Source organism: Protopterus annectens, chromosome 2.part0, assembly GCF_019279795.1.
Source record: "Protopterus annectens isolate FY-2018-M chromosome 2.part0, PAN1.0, whole genome shotgun sequence".
In the NCBI taxonomy this organism is placed as follows: Eukaryota; Metazoa; Chordata; order Ceratodontiformes; family Protopteridae; genus Protopterus; species Protopterus annectens.
In genome coordinates, this window is record NC_056728.1 from 980,298,494 (window position 1) to 980,320,856 (window position 22,363).

Here is a 22,363-nt window from a genome sequence, read left to right on the forward strand (position 1 = left end):
AAATTATTCCTTTAAGAAAGAGTAACTGATGTGGCTAGTGTAAGAGCAGGAAAGAGATAAAAAGGATAAGACTTGAGAAAACGCACAAGGGGTACGTGCACTAATGGAGGGGTACGTGCACTAATGGTGGAAGAAACTAAAGAATTAAAACACGAGGAAAAGATAAGAGTAAAAAAAAATTAGAAGTTATGTACCTACCATAACGTTCCATGTTAGTTGTCTTCATCTCGCCTTCTTCTTGCTGGATGGGTTCGGAGCCGATCCTCGGCTCCGACTCGGCACTAGCTTTAGCTCGAGGCAACCCTATATCCCATGATGCAAGGCGGAACTACCTCAGATCTCGTTTGGCAGCTAACTAACCCTGCTAAAGACTTATCCTAATATAATTAGGAACCATGGTTCCTAAAAGAAGTCCTCATAACAATGCTCCAGAGGAAGCAATCTAATAGGAACTCTCCAAGATCTGTCCAGGCCAGGGGGAAGGAGGGTGGGACGCAAGAAGAAGGCGAGATGAAGACAACTAACATGGAACGTTATGGTAGGTACATAACTTCTAAATGTTAAGTTGTCAATCTCGCCTCATTCTGCTGGATGGGACCGCGTCCTAGCACCTGTATCCCGGGTGGCTCAATGGAACAGACTCTTGAGAACAGTGGAACCAAAACTGGCCCTATCTCTGGAGGCCAAATCCAACTTGTAATGAGACACAAAAGTATGAGGCGTGGCCCAAGTAGCTGCTGCACAAATAGTGTCAATGGGAAGTGTATCCTGAAAGGCTACAGAAGTGGATAGACTCCTGGTCGAATGAGCTTTTGGCTTAGAAGATAGTTGTTTGCCCGTTAGAGAGTACACATAGGAAATGGTGGAAGTCAACCATCTAGATAAGGTCACTTTAGATACTGGAAGACCCAACCTGCTTCCTGCATAGGAGACAAACAATTGGTCTGATTTTCTAAGTTGTTTAGTCCTATGTAAGTAGTACCTGAGCTGACGATGAACATCCAAAAAATGCAGCTTCTGTTCCGCTCTGTCAGAATAGTTAGGAAAGAAAACTGGTAGATCAATAGATTGGTTAATATTGGCTTGAGATACAACCTTGGGAAGAAAGGAAGGGTTAGTCCTGAGCGAAACCCTATCCTTATGAAACACCAGATAAGGTGAACGAATACAGAGGGCCTGAATCTCAGAAACTCTTCTTGCAGAAGTAACAGCCAGCAAAAATATAGTTTTCCATGTCAACAACTTTAAAGAACACGTAGCAGACGGTTCAAAGGAGGTAGAATTAGGGATGCCAACATTAAGTTCAGATCCCATTATGGAGGAGGATGTTTCACAGGCGGTTTTAGGAGAAAACTCCTCTCAAAAGCCTTTGCATAACCTATGAGACATGATGTTATTGTCCTGCAAGCCAACATGAAATTTGGAAATAGCAGCCATTTGTACTTTGACTGTAGATGATGACGAACCTGAATGAAAAACCTCCGCCAGGAAATCCAAAACAGAATGTATAGGAGCGGTGAAGGATCAATATTTCTGGCGTGTGCCCAAATAGAAAAACGGCGCCACTTGCTAGCATAAACAGTTCTAGTGGACGACTTTAAAGAAGACACTAAAATGTCTCTGACTGAGTCAGAAATCATTGGTAGCCTGGCTAGGAAGGAAGTGGAGCAACCAAGCAGTGAGGTTGAGAGAATGAATGGCTCGGTGCTGCTGACCCGACTGGTGGATCAAAAGATCCGGAACTGGGTCCAGATGCCAGGGCTGCACCAGAAGGTGACGATGTAGAGTCGGAAACCAAATTTGTCGTGGCCAATATGGCGCAATGAGGATCAATTTGGCTCTCAAAGCGGTGGCTTTCTGAATGACTTGTGGAATCAATGGAAAGGGAGGAAAAGCATAAAGAAGTCCCCGAGGCCAATCCTGGGTTAGAGAGTCTCTCAAGGGTTGGCCTGGAAGAGGAAATAGTGTGAAGTAATCTGGGCACTTGCTGTTTTGAGGGGTAGCGAAAAGATCGCAACAAGGGTGCCCCACTTCAGAAAAATCTGATCCACTACAGACTGATTGAGAGACCACCGTGAGGCATCAGAATAGATCTGCTTAGCCTGTCCGCCAATAGGTTGGACCTGCCGGGGATGTGCGTTGCTATCAGAAACCGCTGAGAAGAGATCGCCCATTGCCAAAGTCTGAGAGCTTCTCGACATAAGGGATAGGACCTGGTTCCGCCCTGTTTGTTGATGTACCAGACCACGGACATGTTGTCCGTCTGTACTGCAATAGTCCCTGTGGGAAGAAAGTCGCCGAGGGCTTGCAGCGTTAAAAGCACTGCTCTCATCTCCAGGACATTTATGTGCAGGTGGTATTCTATGGGTTGCCACGTCCGTGGACCATCCTGCCCTGATAATGCCCCCACCCGATCAGAGAGGCATCCGTGGTGACTGTGGCAACTGGAGGAGGGGAACAAATGGTCGGCCCTGCTGAAGAAGAGGGAAGATACCCACCATCGTAGATGAGCCCTGCAAGACTGTGTCACTAAGATCTCGTGTCTCATGGGCAGATCGTGGTACGACCACTGCGTGAACAACATCCACTGCAGGAGACATGTGGAAGCGAGCTAGTGGAAGAAGAACAATGGCTGCAGCCATTAGGCCTAGAACCTTCAAGACAAACCTGGCTTTGACCTTGTTGCTTTGTAACAGAAGCTGAACAAATTTCTGGATGTCCAGAATCCTTTGATTTGTTAGTCTGGCTAACATTTTGACGGTATTTAACTCTGCCTATAAAGGTGATAGATTGGCAAGGCAGCAGAGAGGATTTTCTGAAATTCACCGAAATTCCTAGACTCTTGCAAAGCTGTAAGGTGTAATCTCTGGACCGAAGAAGCTGATCCCTGGAGGTGGCGGAGAGGAGCCAGTCGTCCAAATAAGGAAACACTTGGAATCCTCGACGTCTCAGGTGAGCTGTGACCACCGCCATGCATTTGGTGAACACTCTGGGGGCTGAAGTGAGGCCAAAGGGCAGTGCTCTGAATTGGTAATGACTGGCTCCCAGCCAGCGGAGAAACCTTCTGGGCGTCTGTGAATCTTTATGTGATAGTACGCTGAAGGTCTATCGAGCACATCCAGTTGTCCTTGCCCAGAAAGGGCAGAATGGATTGCAGCGTGACCATCCGAATCTTGCCTTTGACAGACTTGTTTAGTCTGCTTAGGTCTAGTATTGGTCTCCAATCTCCGTCCTTTTGGGGACCAAAAGAATCTTGAGTAGAAGCGGATCCTACTTGGTCTGCCGGCACTGTTTGGATGGCTCTTTTCCCAGGAGTTTTAAAACTTCCTGTTTTGCCAAATCCCTTTGACCGGGTGAGATGTCTGGAAGGGATTGTAGAGGTCGGAAACCTTTCAAGGATTTTGTAACCCTCGGATATAATCGACTGTACCCACTTCTCTTGTGATAGGGATTGCCAGGCTACTGGGTACAGCGAAATCCTTCCCCAACTGCCTCCAAGGGTGGACAGTCGGGCAACACCTCAGGGATGCTGAAAGGGCTTCTCAGGAAGAGGCTCCCTGTTGCCCTGGTTCTGAGGACCCCCCCTGCCTCTAGGGCGTCTATTATTGTTACCCCTCTGCCTCTAGGGGTAAACTGACCACGTGTGTCGGTGTAGCTCCTTGGGCTTTACGGAACCACATCTGCCCCTCGTTGTGACCCTTGGGATATGGTCTAGGAGGAGTGGAAAACTGGACTCCAACGGCAGAAAGAGTTTTACCGTCTTGTTCACATCTGGTCAAAGTATCCTTCACCTGAGGTCCGAACAAAGCCGAACCGTCAAAGGGGTGTTGGTGAAGGGCGCCTTAAAGGGGTCCATAAAATTACACAGCCGCATCCAGGCTTGGCGTCTAAGAGCAACACCTGTGCCTGCGGCCCTGCCGCTCCATCGGCTGCATAAGATATGAGCCGCATGGAGGAGTTAGATATCGAATTCAGGATAGCTAGCTGAGAGGCAATCTTTTCCTGAGCCCCAGCAGCTGAAGGATCCTGGACTACTTCCCAGTTCCTTGAGAATATCTCGTTGAAGCCTGGTGAAGTGACAAAGGTAATTCAGCTGACGCATTGCAAAGGTCGCTGAAGAAAACATCCGCTTTCCATACCTGTCCATGGTCCTAGAATCCTTATTAGGAGGATGGACAGGTACTGAAGGATCCGCCAGTTCCTTCTTAGTGGCCGCCACCACCATAGCATCCACAGAGACACCTTTGGACAGGAACTGTTTGTCCGAAGGGGCCGTGATGAATTTGGATGGTCTCCTGGGGACAGGTTCCACGGAATCTGGAGCGCCCACGCCTCCGAGCCACTACCTGCATGAGTGGGTCGAAGGCGGAGACACCCAGGAGGTGGAGGGTCGGGATCCAAAAGCCTCCAGGTATACCGACTCATCCTCGGAGGGGTCAATGGAGGGCAATTCCCCCTCTGTTTGAGGAGCTCAAGGATGTCTGAAAATGAGACATCCTCAGAGGGGGACCGGGAACCCTCCGACTCATCTAAGTCGGTATCAGATGTAGTAGACTCAGGGGAGTCTGTGTGTTTCCTCTTACACGTCCTCTTCCGAGGGGGTTCACCTGCAGGGTCAGGAGAAACCTCGGAAGAGGAGGAAATTCCCAGTGGGGAAACCTGGGGCGATGGATCCCTGGGCCTGAGAGCAAGAGGCTGGCAAGAGGTTTCTGCAGGCACTGATGAGGGAGGAGCTAGAGGGATAGACCGTTGACCAGGCTCAGAGGCCAGGACACTCCTCATCACCTCAAAGGCTCCTCTCCCCGGGAGACCTGAACACACCCGCTCCGAAGAAACAGGAATGGCGGCTCCAAGGAGAGAGAAGGCTCCGAGGCAGATGTCGGCGCCGAGCTTACCAAAGCCGGCTCCGAGAGGGAGGCCGGGTCGGACAAGGGTCCGATGCCACTAGCCCCTCGGAGCCGGCAGTGGAAGGCCGGCGACGGGATCCCTGCAAGGAAAGTGTCGAGGAGGGGATCGGAGCCGAGGATAGCGGAGCCGAAGGATGTATCGGCTCCGGCATCGAAACAGTCGCTGTCCCAAGAAGCTCGGCTCCGAACTCTGGTGTGGAGTCGGAGGAGGAATCTCAAGAATGGGGCTGTAGCCGAAGTCTGTTGAGGCGGGCTATGGAGCATTTGGGCCAGTGCCTGAGACTCCAACACCCTGCTTACCACCCTCTCCAACTCGTGCTCAGACAGCCTGGAAGATCTCCAACATCGCCTCCCATGGCTCGCTCCGACAAAGAGGAGACCCGGGCCGAGTGAATACTTAGTATCGAAGGGACCGATCTCTTCGGTCGGAGCCATCGGAGCCGAAGTCCCTTGAACCCCAGATGGAGCCGAGGAGGTCTGGGCTCCGAGGCTGGATAAAGTGTCGGCTCCAGGCGGAGCCGACAAAGCAACAGTAGTCAGGGTATCGGAGCCGGCGGCACGAACCCACTACTCTGGCAGAAGAAGCATCGGTTCCAGCGGGCGATGTCGGCTCCAGCGGGCGGAGCCACCGAGGAGGCTTAGACACTGTAGCCTGAGCCTTCGGTGGCTTAAGAGGTTTTCCTGCCCTTGCTTAGGAGGAGAACCTTCAGGTTTCAACAAACCTCGGAGGATCAGTTTGTTCCTCCTTTCCTGCAGGACTCGCTGGCTAAAGGCATGACACAGCACAGGAGTCCTGCAGGTGCAAAGGCCCCAGGCAATACACACAAGAAGTGTGACCGTCTGTCAGGGACATTTTCTGACAGCACTGGTCACACTTCTTGAAGCCTGAGACCTTGCCTTCCTTAGACATCCTAACAGGATATACACACACAGTCCCCACAAACACACAACTTAATCCCTGCACACACAGACACACAGGAAGGGAATAACTTGGGGAACTAGGCCTGACTAAAACTTTCACTGAAAACTATATTAAAAGTTTAAAAGGAAGGGAATAGGGTGGGCTGTACTAAATACAGGCTAACCTGACACTGAAGGGAAATTAAACCCCTAACTAACTTTTTTCTTATTTAACAAGAAAAACTTACCTCAGCTGGCAAAGGAGACCTCTTTCGCTAAGCGGCAAACGAGATCTGGGGTAGTTCCGCCTTGCATCATGGGATATAGGGTTGCCTCGAGCTGGTAAAAGGAGTTCTCGAGCTAAAGCTAGTGCCAAGTCGGAGCCGAGGATCGGCTCCGAACCCATCCAGCAAGAATGAAGGCGAGATTGACAACTTAACATTGGCTATTAAAAGCACAGTTTTAGGCCCACACTACAAAACAGAAACTTTTTAGCTAGTAGACTACTGAAAAAGAAAAATACTTTCAAAATAAGAGACAAACAGAAAGTGAAATAAAGGCTCAAAAAACAAAAGAAAAAACATTTAGGAGGCATTAAGAGACACTGCACAAGGTGAACGAAGAAACAGATGAATGGGGAACAGATGTAGACCTATTTCCAAGAAATCTGGATTTGCCCCAGCTGGAATAAATTACTGCAGAGGAACTGATGAACTCAATAACAACAGAGGAAATAGGAACTCATATCAGTTGCAGGCTTTAGGAAAAACACACAACTGGGATTGTTTCTCAGTGAAGGTGTGGAACCAGCGTAAACCAGTCTTGATTCCTATTTGGCACAAATTCTTCAATACAACCTTGGAGTATAAAAATGATACAAAACTAGGCAGTTGTATAAATGGATCTAAAACATTGAACCAGTATTACAAAATATTAGCTTCAATTTTGGCAAGCAAGCTTAGTAAAATACTTACAGATATTATTAAACCAAATCAGTGGGGATTTAAACAGAAATACACACAAATATATGACAAATTTACAAAACATATAAAAGATGCAGAAAAGAGAAACAGATATCTAGCTCTTTGGGTCTATATTATATGTTTGAAGTTTCAAAACTTTGAACGTCATATAATCGAACTTATATGACCGAACTTTTAAAAACTTCGAACATACAAAAATAAATAAATAAATAAATAAAAAGAAAAGAAACTTATCTGAATGCTGTAAACAGGGGGGCAGGCCCACCTGCACCCCCCACTACTTAAATATACCAACTCCAAGACCACACTTCAGTGAAATGAGATCACTGTAGGGAATATTTCCCTATACTGCACTGTAGTGTGGTCTTGGACTTGGTATATTTAAGTAGCGGGGTGTGTGGGGGTGCAGGGGGGCTTGCCCCCCTGCTTACAGCGTTCAGGTACGTTTTTTTTTTAATATGTTCGAAGTTTTAAAACTTTGAATGCCATATAATCAAGCTTATATGATCAAAGTTATGAAACTTCGAACATACAATATAGATCCTAACTCTTTTAGCAATGAATGCAGAAAAAGCCTTTGATCGAGTACACCAGAATTATCTATGTAAAGTGTTGAAAAGACTGGTCTTTTCAAGAGTGAGAGTGATCAATTCAGGATCCCTAGCAATGTTACATCGGTAGTTGTCCAGATAAGTTAAGGGACAAGATAAGGGTGCCCATTGTCACCATTTTTGTTTGCTTTATGCCTGGAGCCCCTAAAACAAAACAAAAAGAATGGAACTGGGAAAAAATGCATTGCACATAGATGATGTTACGATGTAGTTTACCAATCCAGATAAGGATTTGGAAAGTTTAACACTCAGGTGATTAACACAGCTTCATTTTATATCATGAAATAAGATGGAAATAATTTGTACAAATTAAGAAGTCTCTGCATGGAACTTAACATTCCTTCAACTATGATGTCATTACCAACTTAAAAACTTGGAGATTTAGATTGGAGTCCTGGAAACAAGTTAAAATATAAACAGCATGTATGCAAAAATGGAGCTTACTTCCCTGTGATATGTAACAAATGAATCCAGACTTTACAGTCCTGCGATTTTTATATTACCTCAAACAACAAAACCTGACCTGTACACAATAAAACTTGCATAAATATAAACACAATAACTTAAAAAAATGCACAAGTAACATGCAAAGCAGGAGTAGATCTAATATTTTATTAATGCGTTAACAGAGCGTTATATCTACTCATGCTTTGCGTGTTACTCGAGAATTCAAGTTATTTTTATAATATTACAAAAATTTGTTTATGACCCAGGGAAAAAGTTCTTGAATAAGATTAGAAGGGAAACTATAAAATACAAACTACATCTGGGGTGGAAAACCAGTGCAAGTTCCACAGCAGGAAATGGTATTGCCACTTGAGTTGGGGTGGGGGGGGGGGGGCTGCAGTACCACACTTGCAGGAATATTTCAGCTGCAAGTGTTGTACTGCCTGCCTTAAAGTCTCTATTTGGTTCAACAGGGAGGAACATCAGTTTGTTTAGATACTTCATGGGCTGCAAGTGTCATACAAAGGTTACAGCAGTTGGCCATAATGTGGTACAAGGTTTTGTTTACAATGAGAATGACATGAAGGAGTTCAAGTCCTTGCCCTGTCCTAACAGGCTGAAGTGGCTTAGGAATATGGACACACACACACACACCCATACGATAAACACAGTCTCTGTCCGAGTTGGTCTGAATGAGTGGCAGGCATTAAAGTTCTGCACTGTGGGTGCTATAGCTGTTCTAAAACCATGTTTTCAGTAACTATGCAAATATCTGTATTTTCAAGAGTTAGGAAAGCCTGCAAGGAGAGTAACTTCTTGTTTATGCTTCTAGCATTGAGAAGTGCTACCTTTCTGTGGATTTTGACTTGCTATGTAAAACATTTGAGGCCACTGACCTTACCTAAAAGAAGAATTATTGGGACAAAAAAGCCCCAGCCAATATACAGAAGGCATAAGTATAGAGGTTCAAGCCATCCCTAGCAAAGCTGCCTAGGTTGTCAATCTTACTGCTGATACATATTGGACCCCTCAGAATGACACCAAAAGCTAGTTAATACATTAAATTCAGTTATCTTTTTTTGTTTTGTGGCATCACTCTAGGCGAAGGTAACTTTCTGCTCGATACTACTTATCACCATTTTGGATGCATATTCTAAGAGTTCCATCACATCCCTCTTCATACAATCCAAGGTAGTGCGTCTCAATGTCATTCATTTCTGGGAGCAGAATGACCAGGTCTTAAGCATACCTGGGAAGAATGGACTGGAATGCTGTAGTGAAATTGCAGTTGCTAGCACCCAAGAGGCTGCTACCATTGTGTCTATGTGCAATTTAGTGAGTGGATCATCTGTATGCCTATGTACGCAGCGTTACCAGATATACTGCCACAGCCTTGTTTGCTTTATGGGCTTCTGCCTGCCAGTCAACTGACCCTTTTTGTAGCTCTGTTTCTGGCAGTGCAGAATGTGCTGCATGTTGATTATAACCTGTTCATGACAACCTGCATGAAGGAGGTAGACTGGAGGACTTTAGCTGATGCCTAAATCTACAAGTTCTAGGAGGCTTGGGTAAAAAGTTTACAGCGGCACCAGTGTAGGGCAGGTTTGTGCTGACAGTCTCAGGATGTTTCATAGTGTTATACTCGCTGCATACAACTAACAGAGGTATGCCATCAGCTTGCTTATTTCTTGCATAGACAGAGACCCACGGGGTCAAGGAATTTGCTATTAGTGAGCAGGTGACGGTTCTTATACTGCCTTAGGAAAACAGAGCACTGTAAGGTTGACAACAGAAGTGGAGTCAATCTGTCCATGGCCAGCATGTGATGAGATTTAGTGAAGGAAATAAAATGTGGCAAACGGCGTGACCAGGGAGATACACTGAGCACAAATCTGCACAGTCAAGCAAATTTGGTACCTGGCAGCAGAATCTAATACAGCTAAGAGGAAGCTCATGCAAAGTACAAACTGTCAAAAACACAACTAATAATAATTTTGAAAAAAATAATTCAGGTGTTACTTATTAAAAAAAAAAAAATGAATGAATGTCTTTTTCTTTTTACTTTTGAGGATTAGTTACTGCTTGTTATAATAATCATATTACCCAAAACTATATATATTTCACTCAATAGCTTTGATACCTGACAAAAACCGAAGGGGGAAAAAATGAAAAAAAGAAAAATGGAAAACACATTAACTTTATTCTTATGGTGTCCTAAAAAGCAGAAAACTGCTTACCGAAATTCTGCAAGACTATGGGAGTATGATGGTATTAGCTTCCCAATTGTAGAATCTTATTCTGTTGCTACGGGTTTTAACTCTATTACATTCTGGATAGACTCAACCTACACTAGTCAATAGAAAATCTCCCAGGAGCAGATTATACTGAATTATTATAAGTTTATTAAAGACGATAATTTAGAAATATAGGTTCACAGGTTGGTACTAGGCTATTGGTCCTAGGGCCTATACAAGCCTAGCCATAACAATTCCCTGGCTATTTCTTCCCACAATATTTACTTCCCTGGACCCCTGTCTATCACGGACATGATCTCCAGGGTGAATTTCCTCTCTCCCACTTAATCATCACGGTTCCTTCTGAAGAAGGCCAAAGAGGCGCTCTGCTTGACATGTATGGGCATTCTATTCCAGAATATGGGGAGTCTCTCGGTCAGGAACCTATCCCTCCAGCATGTTCTCTTCATTGTGATGACAAGGTTTAGATCCCTGGAGCGTGTGGCTCTGATGGATTGGGATTTCTTTAAGTGTAGCATGTCCAACAGCTCTGTTTGACATGGCCTTGTATGTTAAGCAGAGAGCACCTCTGAGTGGACGATATGCGACAGAGTATAGCTGGAGTTTTTTTAGATGGTCAGAATAGGGCATCTGCTTTACGCCTGTGATTCTTTTAATGAGGTATTTCTGCAGCCTTTCCAGTTGTTGCAGATGTCTTGAGAGGTATATACCAAACAGGGCTTTGTATTCTATAATGGGTCTAATGAGAGATGAGTACATTGGGACAATGACCTCCTTTTTTTCTGGATGAAAAACCCTTAGTGATGAGGTGTGCCACACAGAAGGATTTCCTGACTGTTGTGGCGATGTGGTTATCGAAGGTGAGACCACTGTCCACCTGTGTCCCTAAATATCACACTTTCAGTGTTTAGTGTACTGCCACCTCTGTGGTAATTCATGGGTACATCTTTTTTCCCCAAAGGGGATAACTATACATTTCTTGCCATTGAGCTTGAGCCCATGGCTCTGGCTCCAAGCATCTGTTTCTGTAAGGCCATTCTGTAGAATATCCACATCATTTGGGGATTCAATAACGGCTCCTAGTTTGCAGTCATCTGCAAACTTTGTTAGCCAGAGCCCCCTTAGTGTTGGCCTGTACTTCAGAGAAGTAGATGCCAAACAAGAGCGGTCCCAGGACTAAACCCTGAGGTACACCACTTGTCTGGAGCTGGATTTAGAGTAGGCTATTTTTAGTGTGGGTTCTGTCAGTAAGCCAGTTGGCAACTCATCGAGTGACGTAGGGATTAATGCCCAGCTTAGTAAGTTTATCTATGATTCCAGAGTGGGGGATGGTGTCGAAGGCCATGGCGAGGTCCAGATATACTGTGTGGACCACCTTACCCTCATCCTCAGCTCTGGAGACTGATTTGAAGAAGTCAATCAGGCTCAGGAGATAAAATCGGCGCTTCACGAACCCAAACTGAGGTGTTTGAAGAAGAAGGTTGCCAATGTCTTTGTTTATAAGTTCCATGATAATACGTTCCATGGCCTTGCAAAGATCAGGCTCATCAGACTGATGGGGCAGTAGTTCCCAGGATCCAAGGTGGATCCCCCCCTTGTGGAGTGGGATAACTAACTGTGCGCCACTCAGTGGGCACGAAGCCTGAGGTGAGGCTATGATTAAACATGACACTTAGGTGATGTACCAGTTCATTTTGTATCTCATGTAGTACACAGCCCAGGATGTCGTCTGGTCCCATGGATGCTATATTCTTAGCTTTAGAGAGTGCCTTTTTTTTTTTTACCTGTGTGGACATTATTACCAGAATTTGGCAATATTTCGGTACTGAGATGGGCCCATTAGCAGGCGAGAGGGGAGTGAAGTTGGCAATGAATCAATCAGCCAGGATATTGGCAATATCCTTGGGATCAGTGTATTTAATGCCATTCTGTTATAGCTCAGAGCAGATCTGAGCATTGCCATTTAAATTCTTGACACAGCTACAGAATGTCTTGTGGTTATCTTTGGAATAATCCTTTCATATGGTTAAGAAAATTTACCTTACAATAAAATTATTTTCAATCTTTAGACTCTGCATATATAAAATCAATTCTTAAAAAACAGTTAAGAAATATGTTTTTAAAACTCAATATCAAAATGGAAACATATTTCCTTACTGCACATACCTCTAGAATTAAGGAAACTCAGAATAACATTAAAATTAATTTACTAAAAAGGAATGGATTAGTCTTATGGTCCGTTCTGAACCGAAAAAGCTACATTCGCACAATATTTAATGAAAGAATAGAAGTTGGATAACAGTAACTGGTGAGCAGATTAATTTAATTTCTTATTGATGAACTAATGTGTGGATAATATGAGTGAAGAGGAACAGAACATTATTCCCCCATTACATGAACATATGAATGCTGCTATCAAAGGTCGACTGGCAAACAAAGGAATCTTGTCCATGGTATACAAAGTTAATTATAAACAACTGGAAAGTTTATGTGGAAATATATACAGAGAATGTTTTTTTGCCCTCTATAAAATCTCCAAGTTTAGTAAAACAACTTTGTTTGTTTGAGATATAGTAAAGATGCAAAAGCTGAATGGACACATTTATGGATTGTGAAAAATTAAATGTATATTGGTAAGAGATGAGTACTTTTTAAGGGGTTATGTTCCGATAATTGTTCTTTAACTAGACCATTAATATTAATGAATGTTCCACTTCTGTATCTGTAAAAAATACAAAAAGCAAAACCTCTTTTGGGCTCTCTTAGCAGCTGCCAGAAAAGTTATTACAAAAAAAAAAAATTGTAAATCGAACTTCCTCCGTTCACAGAATTTTTAAACTTAAAAACATTATATGCAAAAATGAAAACTAAATTATCAGAATTACGATCTATAAACCATAGTAAGACATTTAGTTGTTGGGATAACCTTGAAATATTGCTACTGAAATACCAAGATTCTTAATGTGTTAACTGTACAAGACTACATTGATTCAATATATTCCTACCAATGTACAACATATCTGAAGATGAATTTCTTCCTGTGTACACACATTGAAAATATGTTAAATTAATAAAAAAAACTTAAAGAAGAAAAAAATCATACATAAAGGGTACAGCAGACAGCCCCAAAGAACCCTCCCCTAGTGTTGAGGTGTCAGTTTCATATCCTGACGTTTTGTATGATTTTGTTTGGCAATACTGCATCAGTGAATTTGTGCTTGGAGAGCTGACCTTTACTGTACCAACATTTAGCACATAACAGCTCAGCAGTAAAACATCTAGGCCCAGTCTGACACAAGAGGCCTGCAACCTGCTCTCCAGATGGCTACATGCAGAGACAAAACTTCACTGCTTTTAGCACCTTACACAGCACAGAGTCCATACAGAAACTCACCATGGTAAGGTGAAACCACACTGTGCGTGTCTGCATGCACATACCAAACATAGGCCATGACAAATGGACGGTAACAGTTCTGAATGAAACACTTACTACATTGCTGCAAATACTGCAACTAATACAGGCCACTGCAAATGCAGCATGCTAAACTCTTTTCCATTTCTATCTATCTAACCACATTAAACCACATCAAACTTCTCCCTACTAGTACACATGCCTAGACGTCATTCCAAAGGCCAATGGAAAGGTGCATCTTTTTTTTAAAGCTCATTAACCGCCAACATGGCTGTTTCCTACAGACGTTTATTTATTTTACATTTGTTGACCGGGAGAGTCCAGCTGGATTACAAGTCCATTTTCAGTGGAGGCCCGGGGAGAAAAGCTCCAAGAGAACAATTTTTTACAAAACATAGTTTTAAGGACGGACTTTTGACATACAATTTCCATAGAAGAGACTGACATGCATATTAAAAATACAGTCGTTCTCTAGAATACAGTATTAAATTTTAGAAGATATTCCTAAGTTTAAGATTCCTATGATAGATTTACTATCAGAGTAAAAGCAGAGAGATGTAGAATAAGGCTCTGAGAGAGCAGATGATGCTCGCTATAGTTGAGAAGGATAACAAATTGACATACTATATGTCTTCGCCTGGTTTTAGTTGAGAAGGATAACAAATTGATTTACAATGTCTTCTCCTGGTTTTAGTTGCTTATGGAAAGCACAGCATTGCTGGGGTAGTTTTCCCTAACTCCTGGAGAGATGGGATGAGGAGTAGATTAACAGTACTATGATTGGTTGGCTTAGCAGAGCTACTTAAGTTAGGTGAAGTATTCTAAGGAGACATTAGCCGGGGGGGATACAGGAGCACAGTTGATTATTCAATAAGTGAGTTTTAGCAAGTTTCTTAAAATATGATGGGGATTTGTTGTCAGTTATGTGGGCAGGAAGGGAGTTCCAGGTTTTTGGTATACAGTGGCTGTAGACAGACTTACTAGCTTCATTTTTATATCTGGTTACTTTGAGGAGGATGCATGCGCTAGACCTCAAGGGCCTGGCGGTTGTACAGGGTTACAAAAGATTTTGTAGGGCTAGGGTGTTTTCAGAGTTATGTATTACTTTGTGGGCTAGTGATACTTGATTGAGTTGAAGTAGTAGTAGTAGTTCTAGCCAATTGAATTTTTTAGGCATTCACAGTGATGTGTTCTGATGGGAGAGGTTGTAAAGAATTTGGCTCTCTTATAACCGCTATCAAGTTTGTTTAGGTCAGATTTGGGGAGATTTATAAGCACGGGGGAGGCATAAAGTAGTGTGGATAGTAGGTGGGTCCTCACTATTGTAGTTTTGGAGTGGTCAGTGAGGAATTGTTTACTGCGATACACTAGGCCAAGTTTTTTTTGTACTTTTTTATGGTTATAGAAATATGTAGGTCAAATCTAAGTGATTATCTATTTCAATGGGGTTGGGAGGGTGGCCTAATGGTTAATGTGTTTACCTTACAAACACAAGGTGCAGGGTTCAAGTCTCACAAGGGATACTTGGTTAGGCTTAAAATGGCTCGTAAGGGCAGTTAGCCTAGTACTAATCTATGAATCTATGAAAAACCCCTAAGAGTTTGGTATGATTTGTCGGGGTGACTGTGGTCTTGTTAAAGAAAAAGATGAAGAAGGAATCAGTGAGAGGTGTGGCTCTGTGGGAGCTAAAGAGTACTAGCTTTGTTTTACTTGGGTTCAGAATGAGCCTTTGGTTTGTAATCCAAGTTTCTGCTAGGAAAAAGCATTCTTGTATTACGGAGTGAAGGATGTCAATTGATTTGGCTGCACATATTATGGTGGTATCATCTGCATATTGCACTATCGAGGCTTTAGGAATACTGTTTGGGAGCTGACTGGTGAAGACGGTAAAAAAGTGGCCCCAGGATGAAGCCTTGGGGTACTTCTAGGGAAACTGGTAGGGAGGGGGAAGAGTTGGTTTTGCCACATAACAGCGTGTTTCCTTCCCTCTAGGTAGTTTTTGAACCAGGAGATGGCAGGGGTGATAAGGTTTAGAGTTGCTAGTGAAAGAAGGAGTCTATTGTGTTAACCATATCGAATGCTTTGGACAAGTCAAGGAAGGCGGCAGATACAAGGAGTCCATTGTTTCTGTGAGTATTGACAATGTTGGTGAATTCTGTTAGTGCAGTGGTGGTGCTATAGAAGGGTCTAAAGCCATGTTGTTGTGTTGCTATTAGATTATTTTCTAGGAGATATTTCATTAGTTGCTTGTGTATTACCCTCTCAAAAAGTTTCACCAAAATGAATAATTTTAGAACCAATCCTTCTACTCACTCTGCCTCCTTGTAACACAAGTCAAATTCATCTCTCAGTATTGTAATAAAAAAGGAAATCCTCAGTGTGCAACATCTGTCCATGTTGTACCTTTAGGTATCCAATGCCCAATCCTACTTTTACATTCACCTTCCAGCAGAAAGCAGTCTTTTACTCCGGTATGGGTGTCAGAACTATGTGCTACAGCAGTAATTACCTGAAAAAAAGAGAAGAGATGTACAAACCTTGTTCCTAGACTCAGCATCTCATGAAGACAGAATGCAACATCTGTGTTTACTGGTGTTGCTTAACCCCTTGTGGCACTACAGAGTATACAAAGGTCTATTTCTCTCGTCCCTCAATTAAAAAAATAACCACTAAATGGAGCACCAATACATTCCTTCATTACGTGAAGATATATTGTGAGTATATAGGCAGAAAAAGTTGATTTTCAACTGCTTGTGACAATTTTCTTAGAAATCAACAGCCAAACATGAAATAATGTCTGCTTGTGCCTTTTCTAACCCTTCCATCCTTCCAAACTAATTTTAAATACAGGAAAAAGGCTTATCGTACTGGGCCATAAAGCGTCACTCAACCATGTGAGCCAGCCTTAAAAACCGAGTCAAAACAGATCACCCCCAAAGCAATAAAGACAGACTCCCTCTAGACTGTCAAGGATCTTCAACAACATGCAGATTCCCCGTGACAAACTCTTGCCAATTTGGCTGGAGTACAGCTAAAAAAAACTGGGGAAGTATGTCCTAGCAAAAATTCTAAAATTATGGGACTTCACTGCATACTTATTCATATTCCCTGGCAACACTCTTGCTCAATACCCTTTTTCAGATCTCTTTTCCAGGTGATCCTTAAAATAACCCTGCAAGTTGCCCTGAGGCAGTTACATAAATTGCTAAAGATACCCAGAGCCTTAACCCTTACAAGGTCTCCAAAATAGTTCAGGCCGACAGTACTATTTTGGAGTCCTTAACCGTTTCAATGTATTCAATACAATTACAGTTTGGAGGTCTCTGAATTCATATTTTTTTTTATTCAGCATTAAAGTTATGCTCGATTCCAGGGAACAGCATTACCCTTGTACAACAGCTGACCACAAAACAACCAACATCAAGACGAACTGCAAGGGGCAAACTAATATGACAGTCCAGAGTAGACCCAACTCCAAAATGCCCAATATGCGCAACATTAATACTACACACTGTGAAGGCTGCCAGCCCAGCTATCTGCAATTTTGTAAATAATTCTGTTATTTGTGAATAGTAACATGGTTTGTATGCTTGTCTTACAAATGTAAGAAAACTGGTTTACTATTAAAATTTCGAACGGCACTCCATCGACTGTGCTATAGTCGGCAACGGAAGTTCGAAAACGTCGAATGTCGAAGTAAAAAAATCAATCTAGGAACGGTTTTAACATGGGTCGAAGTAGGTGTTCAGTATTATTCTGAACTACAAATATCTCCCCTACCTCGACCTATGTTAAAACCCATTCCTAGATTGTTTTTTTGAGTTCGCAATTATCATTTTCGAACTTCCGTGTTCGACTATAGTACAGTCGACGGAGTGCCGCTCGAAATTTTAATAGTAAGCCAAGAAAACTATATGCTATGTTAAACTTTATGTTATGTGCTGAGCTTCAAGAATGTAACCACAGTGTACCCTACTGGAAAAGAACAAAAGTGTATATGAACTATATGCCTATGCAAATGTATGTTTTGATAGTAAGAGGCTGGAATTAACTCTAAGAAAATAAAATGAAATCGTTTAAGACTTATCTCCCCATTTCAGCTAGGAGACATGATTTCTACAGCTAGGAGTTTTTTCTATTGTCTGGAAACAGAAATAATTACAGGTTTCAAAGATAAAAGTATTTAACTGTTTTACGACTTCCAATTCCAGGCAAGCTTATAAAAGATAAGTATTTTTGACACAAAGTTATCAAACAGTGATGTTATCTAGCTAACCCAGCAGTAATGTGTATTGCTAACTTAAGAACTCTCTCTCAGAGAAAGTCTGGGCATTTTGCATTTGTCTTTGGACCTAGAAACATTCACCCAGCACTTCTGCCTGCGTGGCCTCCGTAAGTAAGATTTAGGTACAGTATTTCTCTTAGTGATAGATAGAATACAGTAAAGAGTAGTTCAGATGTTTCTGTATTTATGCGAGACTGTCCTGCAATGTTGTTTTAAAGTATTTCCTGTGATTCTGAACTCTGTTGTCACCGTGTTGAGAGTTATTGAGTATTGTCTTGTGCTTTTATTATTATTATTATTATTATTATTATTAAATATATTTAAACCTTTTAAATTGTGGCTGGTTTGTTTAGAGATATTTAAGCTCTTTAGAGTACTTGCATATGTATTTGGTGATAACTGTACAGGCCACTCTTAAATAGCCTTAAAGTCTCGGACACACCATTTGGATAACCGTAACATTACACAATAGAATTGGTCACTCTTTGGGAAGAGCCTTAAAATAGCTGATAAAGGGTGGTTGGTGGCAGTGATTACTACCTTATAGTCTGGGCAGAAGGGGGCATAGTTAGTAAACCTGTACCAGCCTTCCCCAGGAGTGTCTGTGTATTTGTATACAGGGCACAGTATACTCAAATCAAGGGGTGGCGTAAGCCATACAGAATCGGGCTAGGCTTATAATTGCCCCAGGGCAGATATCCTAGTATGAACCTAAATCAAATCTCACAGCATGTGTGTCAGCTACTTGGGCATGGACAGAAAGGGTGCTGGAGGTTTTGGCTTGACCACTCGGCTGAGATCTGAACCCTAAATCTGTGCCAGTGGGGAGTCTTACTGGGGATCTGAAGAAAGAGAGAGAAACCAGCCCCAGACTGACTGTGATCTTGAGGGAAATTGTACTTTACTGTGTTTACTTGTCATCCTCCCAATATGCACATCCCTCACTGGTGTTAGTGGTGAGGATTGAGGCTCCTTGATTACTGGGCCAGTGCAGGGGTGTCATACACACAAGCAAAAGTTCTTCCCTGATCCCAAATAAAGTCAGTAAACATACTATTTACCTTACTGTTACTATACAGTACATTGTTATTACTACTACTATATAGAATAATTAATAAGAAGCAAAGAACACGGCAACCAAGTGGATTAGCCCTGTGACACAATTACTGACTAAGAATCTCACTCCACTATTCTCCAGAAGTTGTACGTAACTTCTTCCCAGTCACCCACGATCCTTTTTCTTGAAACAAAATTTCAACACTATATCCTTCACTATATTGGAAATCCCCTTATGTGGGTTAATAGAAGTACACAAAAGATAAACTACTCATAGAAAGAATAAAAACAGAAAATGATAGCAATCTCTGTTGGAAACTTTTGCCACTACTTGAAAAAGTATTTACATTTCTTAATACTTTCAGTATTATGTATTACAGGCTAAGATACAGTAGTACCTAGTTAAACTCTCAAGTTAATAAAACTTTCAAACAGAACTCAGGTCTCAGAAATAACCAGAGGCTTCCACAGGGCTTTTAGTAGGCTGACAATTTATTAAGACCTTAGTTGTAAAGAAGAGATAAATATCTTTCCTCAGGACTAAAAGATACACAAGTAAATCATTAATAAACAATTGATATTCTTTGGCCACAGAAACATACTACCAAACATTTGGCAATCTAATATATTGCGCCAAGAGCACCAAATAAGGGAAATTGGGGGGGGGGGGGCATAAACCAACTACACTCTGTACCACTCAAAGCAATTACAGGAGAGGATGCCCCCTAATTTTTTTTTTTTTTTTTTTATCTAACACAAGCCTGTCGTATAAACGGTGACTTGAATTTGCAGTCCAGTATAAATCAGACACCAGTCAACAATATCAAGGGCATAGCAGGGAATGACAGTAAATTACTGCATCTTTCCATGAGAAAAGGTGCGTAACATCTGAAGAGCCTCTTTAGCTAAATGAATGAAGCAAATCACTAACTTACATAAACTAATAAGAAGCCATTTGGGTAGATCAGTAAAATGTGTCTAGATATTTCTCCTTTGACATGGGGGGCCAGGAGACAGAGCTGCTAGAGAAATTAATTTATGCAGATGACGTCTATCAAAGTACTCTTTCACAGTATGGACAGCTGACTGATCCTCTTCTTTAAAACACTTAAGGGTACAAAAATCTACCCTCTTGCACAGACACTCTACATCTCTAAAGTCAGCCACGATCCTCTCTACCTGCAGATAGCCAAATCTTAAAGCTAAAAACAAGGTATTTTCATAAATTCAACTGAAAAAAATACATAGCAAAGGCCAACATTTCTATCAGTTACCTATAAGATGTTTATCATCTAATAGCACTTCACTCTACTTTGCATTCAGACAGCATATCCTGCCAGACTTCATTTCAAAAGACACCTAATTAACACATTATCAGTTTTCATCTTAGTTGTAAGTGTCCTACTACAGGCCTAATGTACCAAACAAGTCAGTACAGAATCTCTCCTTCCATCCAGAAGACATCCCAGACAATAAGAAAAAAAAAACTGCTAAGCCTACAGAAACATTCATCTAGCTCCTACTAACATTCCAAATTATCACAAGACTTTTTCCAATCATCATGACCACGTGACCTTAAAAACTGTTATGGATACTACAATTTTGCACACCACAGGTACTCTACGCAAACAGATTGTTTTGAGTCAGTATTAACACCTCTGAGAATGATAGGTGTACAGTTGGCTTGCAAAAAGAAAAAGAAAATAACACTCAGTGTACAACGTCTGTTTCAAATACCAAACCATGAATCTACCTAAAGGGGGAAGCTAACTTTTTAAGCTCCCTCAGCCTCTATCCGATCACCAGATTCCAGTCCTCAGTGTACAGCATCACACCTTTGCTAAGTACAGCCAGTTCCCATAGTGTCTGCCAGAGGTCATTGTGTTCCACATTGGGATGAACACACACTCAAAGCACATTTTTTTTCACATTCTGAGATAAATAACTTAAGGGCTACATATTTCTTACTCTATCAACATATAAAACTTCAAACCTAAGCAAATATTGCTGGATCACAGCACACCCCCCTCTTTCATCCACTTCCTTTGGCTAGTAAACACAGCTAAACATTTTATTTTATAAGATTTTAATGTTATGGCATATTAGATCACTTTTGTGGACATGTTCCATCAACTCTGTAAACCAATCTACTGACAGCAATCATTATACTAGACTTCAATTTAAATAAGAGGCAAACAATTTCTATCTAAAGACATTTGTTTTAAAACAGTATAAAATGCGGAAATTAAAGCCACAAACAAAAAAACTTATACTCGTGCTCTACAAAAGAAAATACATCTATTAGAAAATGGGGTAATTTAAATTAGTTCACGATCCTAGAAGTTCCACACTGAAAAGGTCAGTCACACATTTTGTGCTAGGAATTAACTGATAACCATTGTTAATTCATTAAATGATCTGCTTTATAAGTAAAACAAGCATATTTAACCATCCTATGACCTTCCTAGATGAAATTGTTAGCAGGCTGTCAGTATGTGTTCCAAATTTTCCCAATTTGTTCCACATTATGAGGGCTGGTGCTCCTCATTTGGTGATACAAGGCTGAGAGCTATGATCACACTATAGAGAGCAACTGAATAGTAAACAAATGTCATAACTTGCTATTGGCAACGATTCCTTCAGCTTCCAAGCTAGCAAATGCACATAAGACAACACAAAGCGTCTGTAACAGGCAGGGAATCCTACCCAATTATCACGCATAAGAAAACACATATAAAAGAGGTCACAAGTCCTAATCTATACATTCATTTGACGCATTACACTAGCAAGCACAGACTTAATCCTGTAAAAAATGAACAAGTAGTTGTCTAACAATGAGCTGCACGTCTTGCAAAAGACAAATTTAAAAGTTTAATTTCTTTCTAGTTATACGAATTTGCCTTGACGTCGCGTGATAACCCCAATTCAGACAATCACGTTTTGAAACACGTATACACATACAATTACACAAAAGTACGTCAACAACTACCGCCCTTTCATTTTCTCGTAATATGCTGCAACCACATATTACTACTAAATGAAAGAGAGGGCAAATTATAATAGTAAATCACATTAATCATGTAATCCACAGAATAAATTTGATAGTACCACACGTACCTGAAACCCCACTACCTCCAAAGAAAGCCATGATGTTAAAATTGCAACCACCTAAACACTCCCTGTAAGGACCCTGGTAACGTCATGGGGCAGAGAAAATGGAAGAGTTTGTTATTGGTGCTTTGACGAGGAAAGAGGAGGTGTTATTTATTCGCGCCAGTGTGCTTGGCGACTTGTAGTGGTCGAGAGCTTGATTTGTTTAGCAGTTCCATCGTTGCATAGAAATACGACATTAAAGTAATAGATGATCAGTCAGATGCACGGATTATTTATTTGCCCACGGTTGCTTAGTTGTAGTTCTTGACATTGTCGCTTACAGTTTGCGTGGGAAATGTGCAAGTTATTTTGATGGATCCACTGGCATTTGTTTACCGAGAAAGTTCGGATGTG

At 41.8% G+C, this 22,363-nt stretch overlaps 1 protein-coding gene across 3 annotated transcripts in view; it reads right to left on the minus strand.

Moving 5' to 3' along the window:
- Window positions 1-22,150, minus strand: part of NUP54 (nucleoporin 54) — a 1,988,420-nt gene extending 1,966,270 nt beyond the window's left edge. Inside the window, exon 1 of one of the 3 annotated variants that reach the window (XM_044061229.1) lies at window positions 21,974-22,139. In XM_044061229.1, the coding sequence (XP_043917164.1) occupies window positions 21,974-22,004 (31 nt within the window). In that variant the 5' untranslated portion in view covers window positions 22,005-22,139. Of the gene's footprint in view, window positions 1-21,973 lie in introns of all 3 variants that reach the window. The other 2 variants (XM_044061231.1, XM_044061230.1) reach the window with 2 other exon arrangements.
- Window positions 22,151-22,363: the final 213 nt, after the last annotated feature.